The sequence below is a fragment of the Notolepis coatsorum genome (assembly GCF_963971535.1).
Source record: "Notolepis coatsorum genome assembly, chromosome: 1".
Lineage (NCBI taxonomy): Eukaryota > Metazoa > Chordata > Actinopteri > Aulopiformes > Paralepididae > Notolepis > Notolepis coatsorum.
In genome coordinates, this window is record NC_140165.1 from 241,540,934 (window position 1) to 241,565,011 (window position 24,078).

A 24,078-nucleotide genomic window follows, 5' to 3' on the forward strand; every position below is an offset into this window, starting at 1 on the left:
TATATGCTAAATAAATCAGCATTTATTTTGGTGAAGTGCCCCTTTAAAATCAAAGAAAATATGTTAAAAATGTATTAAAATAAATTATTATTATTATAAAATAAATTATTACTTGAGGCGGCTGAGTGGCGCAGTGGGCAATGCGCTCGCCACTAACGCAGGATATGCTGGTATCGAGCCCAGCTCTCGGCGTTGCTACCGGCTTGGCCGGTTGTCATACTAACACAATTGGCAGTGTTAGAGGGTGGGAAAGCCGGTGGGTGGGGATCGGACGTTGTGGACAGTGACTCCTGCAGGTCGGTTGGTGCGCCTGTACAGCAGAAACAGGAAGTATCGGGGGCAGCGTGAGCCTCCCACGCGTTACTCCTCGCCACTGAGAGTTCGAGCTGTCTGGTGAAAAGATGCGGCAGGCTGCCTCCTCGCGTACCGGAGGGGACACCTGATGCAAGGCTTCTATCCTCACTACAGCCGACCAGTGGGAGGCATAGTCTAGCAAAGTTCAAGACAGGGGAGGGAAGAATTGGAATCACGAAATTGGGATGGGAGAAAAATAGAAAAATAAGGAGAAAAAGTGGATAAAAAAAAAATTATTACTTATAAAAGTAATAATAAAATAGCATATATAGTGGGGCGACAGTGGCTCAGGAGGTAGAGTCTGGTAATCAGAAGGTTCCCGGTTCAATTACCGCTCCTCCCGGGCAGCGTGTGGAAGTGTCCTTGAGCAAGACACTTAACACCAAAGCGCTCCTGATGAGCAGGTCGGCACCAGTCGCACGGTCGCCTCCGCCATCGGTGTGTGAATGTGTGAGGAGTGAATGGGTGAATGTGAGGCACAAGTTGTAAAGCGCTTTGGATGAAAGCGGCTATATAAATGCAGTTCATATATAAATGATGTAAACAGGGTTGGGGTTATTTATCACATGGAATCCATTACAGAATACCCTGCTTAACATTTTAATCAGTAACACGATCCACTGGAATATTCAAACGTGGTAAAGTAATCTGATTACTTCCAATTACCTTTGTTTCACTTTGCCTCATACATTTTAATAATTTGTATTCCAATTGATTCCAATTTACAGATTTAAGTAGTGCCATTATTATCATCATCATCTACAATATTTCAAGATGTGTAAAACAATGTCAGTGTCTATATAGCCTCACAATCTAAGTGTCTGTTTCTCCCTCCCTACAGGTTTAAATAATCCAAACATTAATGGATTCACTAATCTGATAATGTCTTTTTTTACTACAGTAATGGTAATGAATGTGTAAATTAAAACCAGATTACTGGAATCTTTTACTTCACAACCGTGTGGCTCAGGGGCGACAGTGGCTCAGGAGGTAGAGCGGTCGTCTGGTAATCAGAAGGTTCGCAGTTAGATTCCCGCTCCTCCCGGGCAGCGTGTCAAAGTGTCCTTGAGAAAGACACTTAACCCCTAATTGCTTCCAATGAGCAGGGCGGCACCTTGCACGGTTGGCTCCGCCGTCGGTGTGTGAACGTGTGAGTGAATGTGAGGAACAAAGTGTAAAGCGCTTTGGATAAAAGCTGCTATATAAAATGCACCATTTATGCCTCAGTACCGGAGCCTTCTGGTAAGGGGAGGGGCTCATGGCGGAGGGTTCCGTAGCGTACCTATCTGCGCGTGCCTATATCTACCAAGTCAAGTCAAGAATTTTAATTGTCACGGCATACAAGTATACAATGAAATGCGGGTGGTCTTGCCCGCAACGATGTGCAATACAGTGTTACAACATATAATAGAATCCAATAAAAAAACAACATTGTGCAATAAACAGGTAACATGGTGTGACATCTCGGTATCTGTACATAGTTATTTACAGAGCATATAGGACATGCTAGGTAGCTTTGGTAGTGCAATACACTGTTCCTGTTATTCTAATTTAAAGTGGCCTTTCCTTTTGGCCATAAGTGTGCGGCATGAGTGTGTGCCCGCTCATGTTAAAGTGTTAAGTGGCTGCTAGTGTGTGAGCGTGCACAGCGTGCGTGCCGTGTGTGTGTTCATGTGTGCTTGTGTGTGGATAGTTCAGTGTTCTGTGGCACTCAATGTTCATTGTTCAGGGCTCTGATGGCCTGGGGGAAGAAGCTGAGCCTAAGCCGCTCTGTCCTAGTAGCTGGGGTTCGCAGGCGTCTGCCTGACCTCAGCAGCTGGAACAGGCTGTTATTGGGGTGGTGAGGGTCTTTCATTATCCTGCAGGCTCTGGATTTGCACCTCTTGTTGTATAGAACCTGCAGGGGAGGTAGTGCAATACCCGTGGTACGCTCGGCTGAGCGCACCACTCTCTGTAGGGCCTTCTTGTCTTGTGCCGTGCTGTTTCCATACCAGGCAGTGATGTTTCCGGTCAAGATGCTCTCTACAGCTCCTGAGTAGAAGGACTGGAGTATCTTCCCCGATACTCTGAACTTCCTTAACTGTCTCAGGTGGTAGAGGCGCTGTTTCGCCTTCTTTACTACTGTGTCTATGTGTGTTGACCATGTCAGATCCTCTGAGATGTGGACCCCCAGGTACTTAAAGCTGCTCACCCTGTCCACGGTAGCCCCGTTAATCATCAGTGGTGTGTGTGTCTCCTGCTGTCCTCTCCTATAATCCACGATCAGCTCCTTGGTTTTACCAATGTTCAGGAGCAGGCTGTTGTCCTGGCACCAGCGTTCCAGTACCTCAACCTCCTCCCGGTAGGCCTTCTCGTCGTTGTCCGAGATCAGCCCCACCACCACAGTGTCGTCTGCGAACTTCACTATGGAGTTGGAGCTGAACTTGGCCACACAGTCGTGTGTGTAGAGTGAGTACAGCAGGGGGCTTAGAACACAGCCCTGGGGGGACCCGATGCTCAGGGTGATGGTGTTGGAGGTCTGACCCCCCACCCTGACCGCCTGGGGTCTTTCACTCAGAAAGTCCAGTACCCAGGCGCTCAGGGCGGAGCTCAGACCCAGCTCGATCAGCTTGTCCACCAGTCTGGTGGGGACTATGGTGTTGAACGCTGAGCTGTAGTCAATGAACAACAGTCTCACATAGCCCCCCTTCTGACGGTCAAGGTGGGAGAGGGTGCTGTGCAGTACCTGGGAGACCGCGTCGTCAGTGGACCTGTTTGTCCTGTATGCAAATTGCATAGGTTCCATATCACTGGGGAGGGAGGCACAAATGTGGTCCTTGACCAGCCTCTCAAAACATTTCATGACCACAGAGGTGAGTGCCACCGGTCTGTAGTCATTTGGACATGTTGGGGAGGGTTTCTTCGGTACAGGGATGATGGTAGACATCTTGAAGCAGGCAGGGACCACCGACTCCGCCAGGGATTGATTAAATATGGCGGTGAACACCGGGGCAAGCTGGTTGGCACAGGACTTAAGTATGCGTCCTGTTATACCATCTGGGCCAGCAGCCTTCCTGGTGTTCACCTGCATAAATGCTCTTCTCACACTGTGTACCGTCAATGAGAGAGCGTCCCCGCCCCCCCGCGGATGCCCCCCCCCCCCTCCACAACAGCCGGCGCACCAGTGACGTCACTAGCCGTTGGGCTAGCAGTGCCACTGTTTGCACCAAACCGCGCGTAGAAGGTGTTGAGCTGGTCCGCAAGGGAGGCGTCGTCGCTCCCCATTGAGGGGGTGCTGACTTTGTAGTCAGTTATAGCCCTCAGTCCCTGCCATAAGCCTCTTGTGTCATTCTGTGCCATTTGTGCCTCCATCTTGTCGGCATACGTCCTCTTAGCAAGTTTGACAGCCTTGCGCAGAGTGTAGACTGTTGTCTTGTACTCTTCCATGTTTCCTGACTCTCTGCCCCGGTTATAAGCAGTTGTGCGAGAGTTCAGGGCTGCTCTGATGGTACTGTCCACCCATGGTTTCTGATTTGGGAACACCCTCGCCTTCTTTGTGGGGACAATACTATCAGCCAGTGTTGTTATGAATGACACCACAGCGTCTGTGAAATCGCTGACGTCACTGTTACTCCTCCTGAACATTCCCCAGTCGGCGTCATCTAGTGCATCCTGAAACGTGGCCTCTGATTGGTCGTCCCATTTTTTTACCTCACGTGACACGACGGCGTCACGTGATCTCTGTTTATATGCTGGGACCAAAAAGATGGCGGCATGATCCGACGTGTTTGTTGCTCCCGCTAATGGTGGAGCCGGTACAGCCTTGTATCCGGCTCTGAACGGGGTGTAGCAGTGGTCGAGTGTATTTCCTCCCCTTGTGGAGCAGACGATGTGCTGGAAGAAAGACGGCATGACTTTCTTCAGATTCGCCTGATTGAAGTCCCCGGCTACGATCATGGCTGCGTCCGGATGCTTGATCTGGTGCGCGTTCAGATGGTCGTGTAGTTCCCCTAGCGCCCTGGCGACGTTCGCCTGGGGGTGGATGTACACTGCAGTCATGATCACTGCAGTGAATTCGCGCGGAAGATGGAACGGGCGACATTGGATCGTGAGGTGTTCCATGTCGGGAGAGCATGAACGGGAGAGTATCTTCACTTCCCCGGGGCTAGTCCAGCCGTTGTTGGTCATAAGGCATAGCCCCCCGCCGATGCTCTTCCCGGAGGCTTCTGTACGGTCCGCTCTGAAGATGGTGAAGGAGTTGGAGGGAGAGATGCTGTGATCGGGAGTCACTGATTTCAGCCAGGTCTCCGTGAAGCACAGGATATTGCATTCCTTCATCTCTCGCTGGAATCGGACCCGCGCACGTAAATCATCCATCTTACTCTCTAGCGAACGAGCATTCGCCAGGAAGATAGATGGAATAGCCGGACGGTAAGCAGATTTCCTTAATCTTAATCTGATCCCGCTCCTCTTCCCCCTGTGTTTCTTCTTTGTCTTGCGGCCGTCTTTGTCTCCCGCGTTGTCTTTGTCCCGCCTGATCTCCGTTGGCCATTCTTGGCATGATAAAGTGTCTCTAAACTCCTCTTTGAGTCCGGAGTTTAGGTCAATAAGTGACTGGCGGTCGTATGACGTCCCCGCCAGTGATGCTTCGATAAAAAAAGTAGTAAAAACAAACATAATAACTATAAATGTGCAGATTCGTTGCTGAGCAAAACCCATGGCGACTGACTCGGGGTCGCGCCAAAATCAGAGGTGGTGCAGTGGTGATTTCATAGGTGGTTGCACTGTGTTCTAATGACGGCACGTGCATACATGTTCCCTCGCGAATAAAGACTATGCCTAATTGCCTCTAGGAATGGAATGTAACACATTTCATTCACCGGTTTTGTGTTGAATGGTTCAACTGTAGTATTTGAACACACCTGACAACCTGAGCTATTGTTATGCAAAGTAGCCAGGTGGGTACATGGCGCAGAGTCGAGTGGAACGCATTCTTGTGTGCACATGCGTGCACATCCGTGCATGTGCGTGTGCATCTGTGCATGTGCGTGCTCCTGCTCAAAGAAGTTTGGTACGCCGTGCAACCCCCATCCCATGAGCACTGCATGCCTGCTATCCACGCACTGTGAGCATTTCTTCCATCAAAGCCAGATCTCCGGAGCACGGCCCCCCTCTCCTCGCCAGACGGCTCTGGCACTGAGTCTCTAACCCCATATGTACAACTCTCTTCTCCTGCCAACGGCTCAGCTTCAGCGGAGCTCGAAATCTTACCTCCGATTGATCCCCTTGTTTCTGCCGTGACCTGGAAGTCAACACGTCAACACAACTAAGGCAGCGGCGGCAACAAGACGACGTTAGTTAGTCCCGACTTGATACGACAGCTGTTCAGTCTCAATGTACTGTACATATCACGTGTACCAACCTGAGAATCCTGCTCCGATCACAATGTTGTTGTAAGCAGGGTGGAGGTCCAGCACAAAATGGTGGTCCGGTGTAAGCTGCGAAAAGGAGACAAGGTGAAGAGCTGTGAAGACGGAGAGGCGCTAAGTGGCGCCGGGGGTGGCAGCTTGGAGAAGCAGCGTCGCTGGTCCCTGTGCCCTCGCCTGTTCATTCTGCACCTCTGCTACAGGCACGTGCAGAGGGGGGGGGGGGGGGGGGGGGGGTGCAGAGGGTGCCCAAGCACTTGTGCCCCTTGATGACCGAAGTGCCCTTTTTTGGTGAGGCTTATTTTAATTTATTTATTTTTTTGTAAAGCGCAATACCCATGGTCCTCATCAAGAATAATTTTAATAATATTATAAATAAAAATAAATATTTGAATGCCTGTCTGTCTGAGGTGCATGGTTTTCTGTTATGTTGCGTGGCGTGTCGCCCTCTCTCTTGGAATGACGGGCCCATTAGCCAATAGAAATCTATAATACATTTAGATAAATTCCAAACTATTCTAAGGCATAATCCTATAGTATGATGCAGTTTGTAAGATTCCGTGTTACATTCTCTGAATATTGGTTGCTAATGCTATAGTTTGGCCGGTTACGTTACGCTGTAGTTTTTTGAGCACCTGCCCCTCTAAAGGTCTCTGCAAGGCCCTGCTCTGCTACCAAATCCATCCGTTTTGAAAATCCCCACTGAGCTTCAACTCATTTGCAAAAACGCCGTTCGGAATTACAATTTGAGATCTGAGTTTGAATCATAATGCATTTGAATTTTTTTGTCGTTAGGATCCCAGCTCGTTTGCCTCCCTGCACAGTCCCGTCCGTTAAGAAAAGGTAGTATAGACACTTCATTAGTAGCATTGTGGGGTTTCCCTGTTGTTTTGAAAAAAAGCATCCTCCTTCTATTGCTCTTTTTAGGGCGCAGTGTGCAGGGTGGTGAAGGCCACGCGCCCCGCTGTGAAAAGATCTGTCCATCTGTGAAAAACAAGTCAAAACATTACTGGCTGCCGGCCAGTATGACTTGCATAGTGTCTTTATACCTGTATCACTGTACGTATTAATACTATATCTATATCTGTACATATCCCTTACCTACTCTTACTAGTTACGCTGCTGGCCAGTATGACTTACTACCATAGTGTCTTTATATCTGTATCACTGTACATATTAATACTATATCTATATCTGTACATATCCCTTACCTACTCTTACTAGTTACACTGCTGGCCAGTATGACTTACTACCATAGTGTCTTTATATCTGTATCACTGTACATATTAATACTACAACTATGTACATTATCTGTAGATACTATATCTGTACATATCCCTTACCTACTCTTACTAGTTACGCTGCTGGCCAGTATGACTTACTACATAGTGTCTTTATACCTGTATCACTGTACATATTAATACTATATCTATATCTGTACATATCCCTTACCTACTCGTACTAGTTACGCTGCTGTCCAGTATGACTTACTACCATAGTGTCTTTATACGTGTATCATTGTACATATTAATACTGCAACTCTGTACATCTGATTGGCACTATTACTAAATTATTGATTTATTAATATTTTTGCACAAATCTTACACATCTTCATGGAAGAACTTTCAACAGCATAACATGCAAAGTCAAAGATTTGTCTTTATCTTTTTCACTATTACTAAATTATAAATTAGTAGTACCAATTTATTATATATTTGATATCCAGTTTAATCACCTGTACATTGTGTATTACTATTGCACTTTACTGTTACATTTGCACTCTTCTTTTCCTTCTACTGTACTTTTGCTGTATGATGTTGATGACAATACATTTGAATCTAATCTAAACTAAACATTAGGTCGCTAAACTTCATTCCACTGGTTGAAAAGAAAAAATCGATAATATAATAATTGGTAACACTTTATAATAACACTCAGTTATAAGACCTTTATAAGGTATTTGTAGATAATGAACTAATCATGAACAAATCATTTATATACATTCGTAAATTATTATTAAATCATTTATAACTATATTTGTATAACATTTACAAATTAGTTCTACATTATTTATAACTCATTATCAACATTGTTTGTACTTGATTTGTTCATCATTAAATAATGTTGTTTAATGTGTAGTAAGTAACACATTTGTAGATACTTTGAAAAATGGATGAAAAAACTACTATACTGTACCTCCATTTATTTGTTCATGTTCAACAAATGATTTGTTAAGACATTCATAAAACATCTATAAATCATTTGCAGATGCTATTGTCTGCCCTAATCTGAAGTGAAGCTTATTCATCATTAACAAATGTCTAATACAGTTAATTATTTGTTTACTTTTTCATCACCTGTTACAAATGTTGTAGACAGCTTTCGGATACACCCTTCTTTGTGACATCAAACAGTGACAGAATTAGGATTATAGATAAATGCAATTTTATTAACATATAAAATACATGTGCATAACATTATAGTGTAACATGGGGGGCACTAGGACCCAGGAGTACGCTGGCCGCGTCTATTCGAAACCCAAACGGTTCGTGCTTCCGCATTCGCGTTTTCCGCTCTGATTGGCCACTGACCTACGCTAGTTTTGCCGATGCCGTATGAGCGTAGAAATAATGCGTGGAGAGCGGAGAGCGAGCCTCGCACACACGCACTTTGAAATGGGTATCAGAGTAGTACGCCCTACTGTAGAACATGACATATTAGCATGACATCTGATTTATTAATGCCAATACTAGGGACAAACGCAATTGGCACATGTGTAAATCATGGATTAGTCACTCAGTTTTAACATCTGCCGACTTAGCTCACCTCGTTTGTCTGCTGGCTGTGGAGCCTATGGTCACAAGGTCAAATCACTCTTGGTTCATTATTATAATTTTTTTTACGTTTAATTAATTTATCCACTCTGGTTGGATGGTGTGTATGTATATGTGTGTATTGTGCTGTATAATGACAATACATTTGAATTGAATCTCATTTTGAAATCGCTACGCTGCCTATGGACACGACAGTGGCACGTCAGACAGCTTCGAATGTATTGTCATTATACAGCACAATACATACATATACATACACACCATCCAACCAGAGTGGATAAATTAATTAAACGTAAAAAATAAAAAACTTGACCCAAGAGTGATTTGAACTTGTGACCATAAGCTCCACAGCCAGCAGATGAACGAGGTGAGCTAAGTCAGCTGATGTTAAAACTGAGTGACTAATCCATGATTTACACTTGTGCCAATTGCGTTTGTCCCTAGTATTGGCATTAATGAATCAGATGTCATGCTAATATGTCATGTTCTACAGTAGGGCGTACTACTGTGATACCTGTAATAAGGGTCTTCCCAGGCGCATACTCTGCCACTGGCTTGAAGCGCATGAGCCGCATGAGAAGTCTCTGGCACCTTAGTGGGACGTTGTCCAAATCCTTGCTGTTCATTAGTGGGACCAGGGGCTTGTGGTCTGTCACTAGCTTGAAACTCTCAAGGCCGTAGAGGTATTTCTCGAACCTCTCACAGGCCCAGACACTCGCCAAACACTCTTTTTCAATTTGCGCGTACCTAGTTTCCGCGTCAGTCAGCCTCCTGGAGCAGTACGCGACTGGCTTCCAGTCTTCTCCATGGAGCTGCAGCAGCACCGCACCGACCCCGTAGCTGCTTGCGTCAGCCGAGACTGCAGTGGGTCTGTTGACATCGTAGAAGGTTAACACCGGCGATGTCATCAGGAGCTCTTTCAACTTCTCAAAAGCTGTTTGTTGTGCTGGGCCCCAGGTCCAGACTGTTTTGGACCGGAGCAACTCGTACAGTGGCTGGCCCACTGTGGACAGGTTTGGCACATATTTCCCCAGATAGTTCACCATGCCGAGGACTCGTTTGAGCTTGTGCACGTTCTCGGGCGCGGCGAGCTCCCGGATGGCCAGCACTTTTGCTGGATCTGGCCGCACGCCCGAGGCATCGACCACCTGCCCCAGGAAATGGATCTGCTTCTGCCTGAGCACGCACTTGTCCTTGTTGAGCTTGAGCCCAGCAGACTCGACTCTCTCCAGGACCTTCTGGAGGCAGAGGTCATGTTCTTCTGCATCTTTCCCGTACACTATGATGTCGTCCATATAGACGGCGACGCCTTGCAGGCCCTCGAGTGTCTCTGTCATCTTCCTTTGGAATATCTCCGGCGCGCTTGTTATTCCAAACGGTAGGCGCCGGAAACAGTACCTGCCGAATGGAGTGATGAAGGTGGTCAGCCGGGCGCTCTCGCTGTGCAGAGGTATCTGGAAGAACCCTGAGGCTGCATCGAGGCTGGAGAACATTGTTGCTCCACTCAGCTTGGCTGTGATCTCTTCCGATGTAGGTAGGATGAATCTCTCTCTCTCTTGACCTGTACATTTAGCTTCTTAAGATCAACACATACACGCGCCTTCCCAGTCTTTTTTAGCACCGGCACCATGGGGGCACACCAGTCCGTTGGCTCGGTTACCACCTCTATGATGCCGTTCTCCTCGATGCGGCGAAGCTCCTCCCTGACCTTGGGCATGAGTGGTATTGGGACTCTGCGTGCTGTGTGCACCGCGTATGGAATGGCGTCATCCTTGAGCCTAATCCTTACCGGCTCTGTCTTTAGTGTGCCATGGTCACCAAAGGCACCATGGACCTCCTCGATCCGTTTCACGAGGCCCATCTCTGCTGCTGTGGACCGGCTGAGTAAGTTGTTGACAGACTTCCCTCTGATGACAAACACTGGGAATGAGTATGATTTGTCCTTGTATGCAGTGTTGACTTGAAATTGTCCTTGACAATCTAATTTACCCCCTGGGCTGCTCAGTGATACGCTGGTCTGGCTTAGTTCCCTCTCTGGGATAAGCACATTAAAAGTCTCCTCGCACATAACACTAGCATCTGCTCCAGTATCAATCTTGAACTGCACTGGTGTTGCACCAATGAGGAGCTGCACTGTCCACTGCTCATTACCAGTGTTTGCATTCACTGATCCCAAGAAGTATTCACTCTGTTCATCTGTCTCTGTTACTTCACTCACCGCTTTGGATTTGCACTGACTATGCCAGTGCCCAGTCCTGTTGCATTTATTGCAATTTGAATTTTGTGCGGGGCACCACTCTGGATCCTTGTGCGCCATTTTCCCACAACGGCCGCACTTCCCTCCGTGTTCCGCGCCTTTTCCTCCTCCCTTGGCATAGCTCCTCCCTTGCCATCTGGGGTTTTCTCTCCGCGCTCCCCGTACCTCTTGTATGGCCGCGGCGGCTCCCGTAGTCTCCCCCTGTGCACTGACTTGCATGTTAACCGTCTCTGACTGGCGTACAGACTGTATAGTTTGCGCTAAGGTGAGGTCTGACATCATTTGCAGTTTACGAGACTGTTCTTTATCCTGAATCCCCACTACGATCCGGTCTCGGATGTTTTCATCCCTACACCGACCGAAATCACAGTGTTCTGATAGGTCGTAGAGAGCTCTGATAAATGTCTCTGCCAGCTCTCCCGCCCGCTGCACTCTCTGATGAAACACGGCACCCTCATGAATCACGTTCCGTCTAGGGAAGAAATAGCCATCAAACTTCCCCAACACTATCCTGTAGTCGTTCTCGTCGGCATCATCATCAAACGTGAACGATTTGAAAATATTTTCAGCTTCACTCCCCATTGCGTATATCAACGCAGAAACCTGTACATCACCAGGCTTCTTGGTGAGCTCCGTAGCTGTTCGATATCTTTCAAAACGCCTCCTCCAGTCTGTCCACTCCGTTGGTTTATCAAAAGAAAAACTTTCTGGTGGGTTAAACTTCGCCATGATTCACTCACTTAGTAGACGAAAATACCCCGCTTCTGACACCATGTAATAAACACGGAATGTCCAGTCAGGTATCTTTGTGGAGGTAATACTTTATAATAACGTTGTCGAGCATATACACAAGCGAGCCAAAAGCAGTCAGTACGTAAGTCGGTCTAGTGTCGTAAAACCCCCGTGTTACCATGGTGACGTACGGCCGGTTACCGTAATGACTCTAATACTCTGACAATACCCATTTCAAAGTGGTGTGTGCGAGGCTCGCTCTCCGCTCTCCACGCATTATTTCTACGCTCATACCAGGGGGGGGGGGGCAAAACTAGCGTAGGTCAGTGGCCAATCAGAGCGGAAAACGCGAACGCGGAAGCACGAACCGTTTGGGTTTCGAATAGACGCACCCTGGCCAGGGATTGACAGAGGAAGTATCACGGGAGTGAGACTTGACTTCACGCGTGTTGCCGTCTGTTGAATGGAAGCACGATACATTAGCAAAGCCAAGTTATTCGTGCTGCCCCAAACTTTTAAGGTATGAGCAGGCTAAACACATTTTTTGTTGATAAATCTATTCCATAATTTTGGACCTACAACTCTTGTTGTGTAGACGTACTTGATGTGCTTCCATTCAACAGACGGCAACACACGTGAAGTCAAGTCTCACTCGTGTGATACTTCCTCTGTCAATCCCTGGCCAGGGTACTCCTGGGTCCTAGTGCCCCCCAGTTACACTATATGTCATGTATTTTATATGTTAATAAAATTGCATTTATCTATAGTCCTCCTAATTCTGTCACTGTTTGATGTCACAAAGAAGGGTGTATCCAAAAGCTGTCTGCAACATTTGTAACAGGTGATGAAAAAGTAAACAAATAATTAACTGTATTAGACATTTGTTAATGATGAATAGGCTTCACTTCAGATTAGGGCACACAATATATTTGCAAATGATTTATAGATGTTTTATGAATGTCTTAACAAATCATTTGTTGAACATGAACAAATAAATGGAGGTACAGTATAGTTGTTTTTTCATCCATTTTTCAAAGCATCTACAAATGTGTTACTACACATTAAACAACATTATTTAATGATGAACAAATCAAGTACAAACAATGTTGATAATGAGTTATAAATAATGTAGAACTAATTTGTAAATGTTATACAAATATAGTTATAAATGATTTAATAATAATTTACGAATGTATATAAATGGTTTGTTCATGATTAGTTCATTATCTACAAATACATTATAAAGGTCTTATAACTGAGTGTTATTATGAAGTGTTACCTAATAATTCATATAATAGAATGTTCTAGCGCCGTACCGTATGACCAATTACCCCTCGACGGATTACAGACACGTGTAAAAGCACGGTGAGAGAGGATGAATGTGGGGAAAAAAGGGCCACACAGATATTGTGCTTCTCAGAAGCATTAGCCAAGGTCACAGCAAGCAAGCTCACCTGGAGCTATGTGATCTTTATAAAAGCAGTGTGCTGTATCGCTGGAGGAGAGATCTGCTGCACTGCTCAGCCACACACAGAGAGAGAGACACACACACACACACACACACACACACACACACACACACACACACACACACACACACACACACACACACACACACACACACACACACACACACACACACACACACACACACACACACACACACACACACACACACACACACACACACACACACACACACACACACACACACACACACACACACACACACACACACACCTCCCCAGAGATGATACACAACCTTGCACCTGTGTATAGCTTTGGGGAATTGTGTGATATGGCAATGCAAATAATACAGACAACCAATGTCAAACACAATTGATGTTTACAACTGGCTCAATGGGTGTACTGTACTAATAACCTGAATATCATAATATTATTTTCACAATGAAGCTTGAAACAGACACACACACAGACACACATGCACGCACGCACGCACACACACACACACACACACACACACACACACACACACACACACACACACACACACACACACACACACACACACACACACACACACACACACTTTTCTCATATTTTTATATTCAGAGTTAATTATATTGTTTACACTGTTTATTTTTTCTCATATTTTTATATTCAAATCAACTTGTATTGCCTATATTTATGTCTTTCCACTATTACCCTGCTCATACCTGTACCTACCATCCCCCATGCTGCTATGATGCCGAATTTCCCCCAAGGGGACCAATAAAGGAATATCTTATCGTATCTCATCTTATCTCATTTGATCTCATCTCATCTCATCTTACCTTATCTTACATTACATTACCTCATCTCATCTCTGGATACTGGATACCTGAATTTTCCCAAGGGGAATAATAAAGTATCTATCTCATCTCATCTTACCTTATCTTACATTACCTCATCTCATAATAATAATAATAATAATAGATTCAATTTGTACCGCACTTTATATTCGCGAGAATCTCAGAGTGCTACAGGAGTTATAGACAAAAGGTTAAATGAATAAAACAATTAAAATGAATAAAAACAATTAAAATGAATAAAACAACCAATGAAATGGAAGAACATAAAAGTAAAATAAAATAAAATAATAATAAAATGAATAGAAGTAACAAATAAAAGTAAAAGAAAAATTCAGGCAAAAGCCTTGTTAAAAAGAAATGTTTTTAGACGGATCACAACGGATTGTGGTGCTCTCAGGTGGATGGGGAGAGCATTCCATAGTCTGGGTGCAGCAGAGCAGAAGGCTCGATCGCCCATGGTGTGCAGCTTAGTCCTGGGGGCTTTGAGGAGGTAGGCTGTGCCGGAGCGGAGGGAGCGTGAGGAGGACTGGGGGGTGAGGAGTTCCTTGAGATAGGCAGGGGCACCACAGTGTACGCACTGGTGAGTGAGGAGGGAGACCTTGTACTCAATCCTGTGTTCCACGGGGAGCCAGTGAAGGGATCTGAGGGTGGGGGTGATGTGATCATATTTGCGCACCCTCATCAGGATCCTAGCAGCGACATTCTGGATGGTTTGCAGTTTTTTAATGCTTTTACTAGGGATCCCGATGAGGAGTGCATTGCAATAGTCCAGCCTCATCTTACCTTATCTCATCTTACCGTATCTTACATTACCTCATCTCATCTCATCTTACCTTATCTTACATTACTTCATCTCATCTCATCTTATCTTACCTTATCTTACATTACCTCATCTTATCTCATCTTATCTCATCTTACCTTATCTTACATTACCTCATCTCAACTTACCTTATCTTATATTACCTCATCTCATCTTACCTTATCTTATCTTACCTCATCTCATCTTACCTTATCTTACATTACCTCATATTATCTCATCTTACCTTATCTTACATTACCTCATCTCAACTTGCCTTATCTTACATTACCTCATCTCATCTTACCTTATCTTATCTTACCTCATCTCATCTTACCTTATCTTACATTACCTCATCTCATCTTACCTTATCTTACCTTATCTTACATTACCTCATCTCATCTTACCTTATCTTATCTTACCTCATCTCATCTTACCTTATCTTACATTACCTCATCTCATCTTACCTTATCTTACATTACCTCATCTCATCTCATCTCATCTTATCTTATCTTACATTACCTCATCTCATCTCATTTTACCTCATCTCATCTAATCTCATCTCATCTTATTTTATCTTACATTACCTCATCTCATCTAATCTCATCTCATCTTATCTTATCTTACATTACCTCATCTCATCTTATCTCATCTCATGTTACCGTATCTTACATTACCTCATCTTATATCATCTTATCTCATCTTACCTTATCTTACATTACCTCATCTCATCTTACCTTATCTTACATTATCTCATCTCATCTTACCTTATCTTACATTACCTCATCTCATCTTACCTTATCTTACATTACCTCATCTTATCTCATCTTATTTCATCTTACCTTATCTTGCATTACCTCATCTCATCTTACCTTATCTTATCTTACCTCATCTCATCTTACCTTATCTTACATTACATCATCTTATCTCATCTTACCTTATCTTACATTACCTCATCTCATCTTACCTTATCTTATCTTACATCATCTCATCTTACCTTATCTTACATTACCTTATCTTACATTACCTCATCTCATCTTACCTTATTTTACCTTACCTTGCATTACCTCATCTCATCTTACCTTATCTTATCTTACCTCATCTCATCTTACCTTATCTTACATTACCTCATCTCATCTTACCTTATCTTACATTACCTCACGAAGCACGTATAGCGCTTCGCTGTGAGTACAGAACTAATGTTGCAGCGATGCACAGTTGTTTAACTTGGTTACTTGTCAAACATAAATTACTCTGCTCACTCCTTGTATTCACTAGGAATATTCTTGTTACAAAGATCCCCTCAATTTTATATAACAATTTATCTATAAGTCTTGACAGACACAACCATTCCACCAGACATGCTTCTGCACGAGGTTTTACACTTCCAAAAGTGAGGTCGAATGCAATGAAGCGAACTGTCATGTTCCGTGGTATGCAGGAATGGAACTCTCTTCCCAGACATGTTAAGCAGGAGAATAGTAAATGTAGTTTCAAAATCGTGGTAAAATAACATTTTCAACCAAAGAAATTGACATTCCCTAATAGATTGTGTGTACGTAAATGAAAATGTATGTGTCTGATAAAGGGATAGGTATATATGGATGAAAAGGCATGTGTCTGTTAGGGATATATTATTAAAATATTGTGTAATTGGCTGATATGAACATAGATAATGTATGTAAAAGCTAAATAGTATATTATGCTGTATTGTATTATGAATTAATTATGAGTAGGTATTATTGTATTGTATTATGAATTCATAAGGCGTATATATTGTTATATTGTATTATGAATTTGATTAGGGTTTTTATTGTTGTTTTAATTGTCTGTATGACATGTAAATGTTGTGAGTGTATAAGTCTGTAACTGTATTTTATGTGTTATGGACCCCAGGAAGAATAGCCCCAGCACTGCTGTGGCTAATGGGGATCCAAATAAACTTAAACTTAAACCTCATCTCATCTTATCTCATCTTACCTTATCTTACATTACCTCATCTCATCTCATCTTATCTTACATTACCTCATCTCATCTCATCTTACCTTATCTTACATTACCTCATCTCATCTCATCTTACCTTATCTTACATTACCTCATCTCATCTTATCTCATCTTACCTTACATTACCTCATCTCATCTTATCTCATCTTACCTTATCTTACATTACCTCATCTCATCTTACCTTATCTTACATTACCTCATCTCATCTTATCTCATCTTACCTTACATTACCTCATCTCATCTTACCTTTTTTTTTTAAACATTGATCTTAACTGATCACTGTGACTTTATTGCTTTTATCGTTATATATGCCTATAATTGTGTACAGCACTTTGAGCTACATGACATGTATGAAAGGTGCTTTATAAATACTTACTTACTTACTTACTTACTTACCTTATCTTACATTACCTCATCTCATCTTATCTTATCTTACATTACCTCATCTCATCTTACCTTATCTTATCTTACATTACCTCATCTCATCTTATCTCATCTTACCTTATCTTACATGACCTCATCTCATCTTATCTTATCTTACATTACCTCATCTTATCTCATCTTACCTTATCTTACATTACCTCATCTCATCTTATCTTATCTTACATTACCTCATCTTACATGATCTCTTCTCTTCTCTTCTCTTCTCATCTCATCTCTGGATACTGGATACCTGAATTTCCCGAAGGGAATGGTTTAAGAGCATGGATGATAGGAGGCTTGTTGGAGCTGTGGTGTTAGACTTTAGCGCAGCTTTCGATGTGATCGATCATAGTCTGCTGCTGAACAAACTCAAATGCTATGGCTTTGGCTCTGTTGCTATGTGTTGGATGGAGACCTACCTGACTAGGAGAAGCCAGCGAGTATTTTTCAATGGGAGCTTTTCTGAAAGTAAGGTGTTGCAGTGTGGGGTCCCACAGGGAAGTTCGCTTGGGCCTTTGCTATACTCAATATTCACAAACGACCTCCCTTATGTATTAAATAAATCTAGTGTAATCATGTATGCTGACGATTCGACAATGTACAGTACAGCATCAACATGTAGTGAGTTAAACAATATACTTGGAATAGAGCTTAACGCCCTAACAGACTGGGTCAACAATAACAAACTGGTACTCAACATTGCAAAAACAAAAGCAATGGTGTTCGGATCCAGGCACATATTAAGCAGCGATCCACAATTAAGCCTGACTCTGGCTGGTCAGCCAGTGGAACAGGTAAAAGAGGCTAAGTTGCTTGGCATGGTTATTGATTCTGGTTTAAAGTGGACAAAGCAAATTGACAGTATCATAAAAAAAAAATAGGAAGGAGCATAGCTGTGACAAGAAAATGCACAAAGTATTTAACACCAACCACTTTGAAAGAAGTCATCCAGGCTCTGGTTTTGTCACATCTTGAGTACTGTCCCGTCATATGGTCATCAGCAGCAAAAACACATATACAGAAACTACAAATAGCTCAAAATAAGGCTGCCAGGCTAGCTCTCCACTGTTCAAAGCGCACTAACATTGGAGTTATGCACAGACAATTATCATGGCTTCCGGTTGAGAAACGTCTGCAATCCTGTCTCATTACTTTTCTCAGAAATTTTCAAATTGTCAAAAAACCACAGTATCATCATATAGTTTACATAAGAGAAGAACATGACCATATGACCAGACAAGCTACGTCAGGCCATCTAATGGCACCTAAACCGAGAACAAATCTACTAAAATCTTCTGTGACTTACAGAGCTATCATGGAATGGAACTCATTGCCACGCTACTTAGCTGAAATAGAATCCAAGGCCACCTTCAAGAGGAAGTTAAAGTGCCATCTACTAACGAGCATGCACTGAGCCCTTATGGCATAGCGGTGAAAACCAATTGACTGTTAGTTGTATTTATGTTGATGGCAGTGAGTGCTGCTCAGGAAGCACTATTTATTTGATTTTAATTATTTTATTTGAATACTTTTTACTAATAAATATCTTGTACAATATCATCCTAACTGATATTGATAATGATGTAATTGATGATGTAATTGATGTTGATGTTGATAATGATGTAAGGTATTGAATATTGTTGTATCGTTGTGTGTGCCGGACCCCAGGAAGAATAGCTTTTGTCAAGTGCAAAAGCTAATGGGGATCCTAAATAAACATAAACATAAACATCTTATCTTACAATTGGTTCAACAATCAGACGTAATGGTGACGAGTTCACGGTAATAAATGGGACGCCTGTGCTATCTGAGCTGTAAGGCGCTGTGAGGCACTGTGCCGTACGCGTCCTGGCAACGCGGGAGAGGATCCGGGCAGAGGAAATCAAAGGGGGGGGGGGGGTGATGCCAACCCACCATATACATGAGGGGGGGGGGGGTGATGCCAACCCACCATATACATGAGGGGGGGGGGGGGGGGGGGTGATGCCAACCCGCCATATACATGAGGGGGGGGGGGGTGATGCCAACCCACCATATACATGAGGGGGGGGGGGGAGGTGATGCCAACCCACCGTATACATGCAGCTCTCCACCACGGCTGGCACCGGCACCAGGCCAGGGAAGCAGCGGGTGATGTAGCGCTGAAGGAGCTCGATGTCCCCCGTGTCCCTCTGCCTGTCCCTCTCGTCCGGGTCCGTCTCGCTGCCCATGTGGTAGCACACCTGGGAGGACGGACTGATGTCATCATTCGGCACAGTTGGCAATAGCCTGCTATTATTTCCACCGGTTACACAAGCGGTAGATATAATAAAAAAAAAAAGAGAGAGAGAGCAGTGAGCAGTGATACGGTGTGCCGATACAATCACAGGCTAATCATCAGCCCCGCCTGGCTCATTTCACCCGGTTATTTTACGTAACGTAATTGAGTTTTCCTTTAAAGCAAATTAAAATGGCCTAACATTAGCCTGATGCAGGGCGCGGCTCTGGTGAGTGCGTCACGGAGTGAGTAATGTGATGTGGCGTCGCCATCTGTCCCCGTCCCCCCTCCCCCGCACGCGTGTTGTCTGCTATTAGTCTCCAAACTCCTGCTGGCTTCGCCGTCATGCCGCCCAAATAGAGTCGTGATATCGAATGGAAGGAAGCAGGGCTTGATAATAATAATATTATAACTTTGGTCAGCGAGAAAAGCACTTTTAGCAACTCAAATGTAAATTGGAAATGTTTTTAAGCTTACCTTAAAGAAAAGGTCAAGCATCTAGATCAGGGTTAAGTGGTCAGTTGATCCCAAGGGGGTCCCCAAAGGGATCAATAAAGGAATATATTATCTTATCTTACAGTATCTTATCTTAAATTAATAGATCAGTGTTCCCCCTGCGTACTCTTTTGCCATATACTGTAGGAAAACCACAATACAGAAGGCATTGGTATTTCTCTCTCTCTCTCTCTCTCTCTCTCTCTCTCTCTCTCTCTCTCTCTCTCTCTCTCTCTCTCTCTCTCTCTCTCTCTCTCCCACACTCACTCTCAGCTTAATTCATTATATTGTTTACACTGTTTATTTTTTTTCTCATATTTTTATATTCAGATCTAATTGTATTGCCTATATTTATGTTTTTCCACTATTAGCCTGCCCATACCTGTACCTCCCCTCCCCTCTCCCCCATGCTGCTATGACGCCCGAATTTCATCAATAAAGGGGATCAATAAAGGAATATCTTAAAAGGACAATCCAATAGTCTAAATTCAGTTCCTTGCCTTACTATACTGTACCAGACTAAAGGGAGTTGGATATATTTTTATTTCATACCTTTTCTGAATCGTTTCTTACTCAGTGATCTGTCTTTATTGAGACAGTTGGGAGCCAGAGGGGGGGTGTATGATCCAGAGGCTGCACCACGGCTGGTACTCTGAGCTCCGGGTGTGCAAGTCCTACCAACACGGTCTCATCAGAAAGTGTAAATAAAGTACTAATCGACCACAGGAAATTCTCAAGTTAATCAAGTTTTACACGCTTTAATTGATTGTTATCCTTACTTGTCTTATTGTTATGATTTTATATGCTGTGTGATTTTATATGCTTTTTTCTTATGCTTATTTCTGTATCTATTTCTGGTTTGAAATGAAATAAAATGGAAAATGTACATATTTCCAGCGGGATCGGGCCGGTCCCACTCACCTTCATCACACCACTCAACTTCATCACACCTTCATCAGACCACTCACCTTCATCACACCTTCATCACACCACTCACCTTCATCACACCACTCACCTTCATCACACCTTCATCACACCACTCACCTTCATCACACCACTCACCTTCATCACACCACTCACCTTCATCACACCTTCACCTTCATCACACCTTCACCTTCATCACACCTTCACCTTCATCACACCACTCACCCTCATCACACCACTCACCCTCATCACACCTTCACCTTCATCACACCACTCACCTTCATCACACCTTCACCTTCATCAGACCACTCACCCTCATCACACCTTCACCTTCATCACACCACTCACCTTCATCACACCACTCACCTTCATCACACCTTCACCTTCATCACACCACTCACCTTCATCACACCTTCACCTTCATCACATCACTCACCTTCATCACACCTTCATCACACCTTCACCTTCATCACACCTTCACCTTCATCACATCACTCACCTTCATCACACCTTCACCTTCATCACACCTTCATCACACCTTCACCTTCATCACACCTTCACCTTCATCACACCTTCATCACACCTTCACCTTCATCACACCACTCACCTTCATCACACCTTCACCTTCATCACACCACTCACCTTCATCACACCTTCATCACACCTTCACCTTCATCACACCTTCATCACACCTTCACCTTCATCACACCTTCACCTTCATCACACCTTCACCTTCATCACACCACTCACCCTCATCACACCTTCACCTTCATCACACCACTCACCTTCATCACACCTTCACCTTCATCACACCTTCACCTTCATCACAACTTCACCTTCATCACACCACTCACCTTCATCACACCTTCACCTTCATCACACCTTCACCTTCATCAGACCACTCACCTTCATCACACCTTCATCACACCTTCATCACACCTTCACCTTCATCACATCACTCACCTTCATCACACCTTCACCTTCATCACACCTTCACCTTCATCACACCTTCACCTTCATCACACCTTCACCTTCATCACACCACTCACCTTCACCTTCATCACACCTTCACCTTCATCACATCACTCACCTTCATCACACCACTCACCCTCATCACACCTTCACCTTCATCACACCTTCACCTTCATCACACCTTCACCTTCATCACACCTTCACCTTCATCACACCACTCACCTTCACCTTCATCACACCTTCACCTTCATCACATCACTCACCTTCATCACATCACTCACCTTCATCACACCTTCACCTTCATCACACCACTCACCCTCATCACACCTTCACCTTCATCACACCTTCATCACACCTTCACCTTCATCACACGACTCACCTTCATCACACGACTCACCTTCATCACACCTTCATCACACCACTCACCTTCATCACACCACTCACCTTCACCTTCATCAGACCACTCACCTTCACCTTCATCACACCACTCACCTTCATCACATCACTCACCTTCATCACACCACTCACCTTCATCACACCACTCACCTTCACCTTCATCACACCACTCACCTTCATCACACCACTCACCTTCATCACATCACTCACCTTCATCACATCACTCACCGTCATCACACCACTCACCTTCATCACACCACTCACCTTCACCTTCATCACACCACTCACCTTCATCACACCACTCACCTTCATCACATCACTCACCTTCATCACATCACTCACCTTCATCACATCACTCACCTTCATCACACCACTCACCTTCATCACACCACTCACCTTCATCACATCACTCACCTTCATCACACCACTCACCTTCATCACACCACTCACCTTCATCACACCACTCACCTTCATCACACCTTCACCTTCATCACACCTTCATCACACCACTCACCTTCACCTTCATCACACCACTCACCTTCATCACACCACTCACCTTCATCACACCACTCACCTTCATCACACCACTCACCTTCATCACACCACTCACCTTCATCAGGCCCGGGTACTCGTTGGAGGGGAGGCCGTAGATGTGGTGCTCGGCCTCCTGACACGACATCTGGATGAAGGTGGGGAAGCGGCGGTCGGCGCTGTAGGAGCCCGGAACCTTCTCCCTCCAGTAGCACACGTTGATCTTCACCACCTGACGGGAAGAGCGGGAACCAACCAATCAGCGGCGAGGAAGACGCCTCAGACCTCGGCTTTGATTAAAAGTGTGATGACGACAATCCCTGTACTTCTGAGGGAAGTCTGCCCACGCACACGCACACACACACACACGCACACACACACACACACACACACACACACACACACACACACACACACACACACACACACACACACACACACACACACATACTGTACGCACACACACGCACACACACACACCACTATTCCCTAACCACTCCATTACCATTTCTGTCTCTAATACAAGCGCAATTACAAAAGTAGAGCTGCGGCGGGGAGGTGCGAATGAGGATTTAATGAAATGCATACATGCCGTACAAATCACATCCAACCAAGGGTAGTAATAATAAGGACACAATGTTCAGGAGCTTTCAGTTTAATGAACTAACAGTCTGTGTTCTCATTCCAAGGGGCCATAAAAATTCAGGGAGGCGCAGTTCCAGCAAGCCAATGAGCTCATACCCCGCGCTTTCCCTACCAGCTCACTCAGGCATGGCATTCCCCAGGCCCCCTGGCCTGCTAGCCTGAATAATGCAATTCCAATACCAACTCCAATTCTCCACTTAAACAACTGCCAGGTTGTCTTTCCATCCCCTTTTCTTTTTCTGCCGGCGTGGCGTACTGCGAGTCGGGGGAGAGAGAGAGGGCAGCTAGCCACCAACGACGCTCACTATCCTTGGGTTTTTCTTGTATAGCCTTAGAATTGTTATTGTTTCCATTTGTACGAAATGACACACCAGTGGAGGTCGTCTGTCCAGAGGTTCGCTTCTCCGGCCAGGGGGACACGGTGGTCAGCACTCACCGTTCATAGCCTGAAGGCTATATTTAGGGCGGTTCTTTTTGCCTCTCAACTTGGCTTGGGCTAAATGCTCAAGGCCATAGTAGGTTAACGTTCTTAAAGTTGCACTGTAAGCTCTTGCCAAACGATTTTAACACAATGCTGATTAAGCCCATCACTGATTAGGCGATATACTAAGTATTTCCCAGTATACAGGAGTAGTGTGTACCAGTAGTGATGTGTTTTATGTCAACCAGCAGATCTTGTAAGTCGCTTTGGATAAAAGCGTCAGCTAATTGACTAAATGTAAATGTAAAGGTAAATGAGAG

General features: G+C 44.4%; 1 protein-coding gene across 1 annotated transcript in view; it reads right to left on the reverse strand.

Moving 5' to 3' along the window:
* Positions 1 to 24,078, reverse strand: part of pipox (pipecolic acid oxidase) — a gene marked incomplete at both ends in the record, with an annotated part of 137,268 nt that overhangs the window by 12,534 nt on the left and 100,656 nt on the right. The window contains 3 exons of the mRNA XM_084315137.1: positions 5,756 to 5,831; positions 19,190 to 19,339; positions 22,772 to 22,924. Of these exons, the coding sequence (XP_084171263.1) occupies positions 5,756 to 5,831; positions 19,190 to 19,339; positions 22,772 to 22,924 (379 nt within the window). The remainder of the gene's footprint in view (positions 1 to 5,755; positions 5,832 to 19,189; positions 19,340 to 22,771; positions 22,925 to 24,078) is intronic.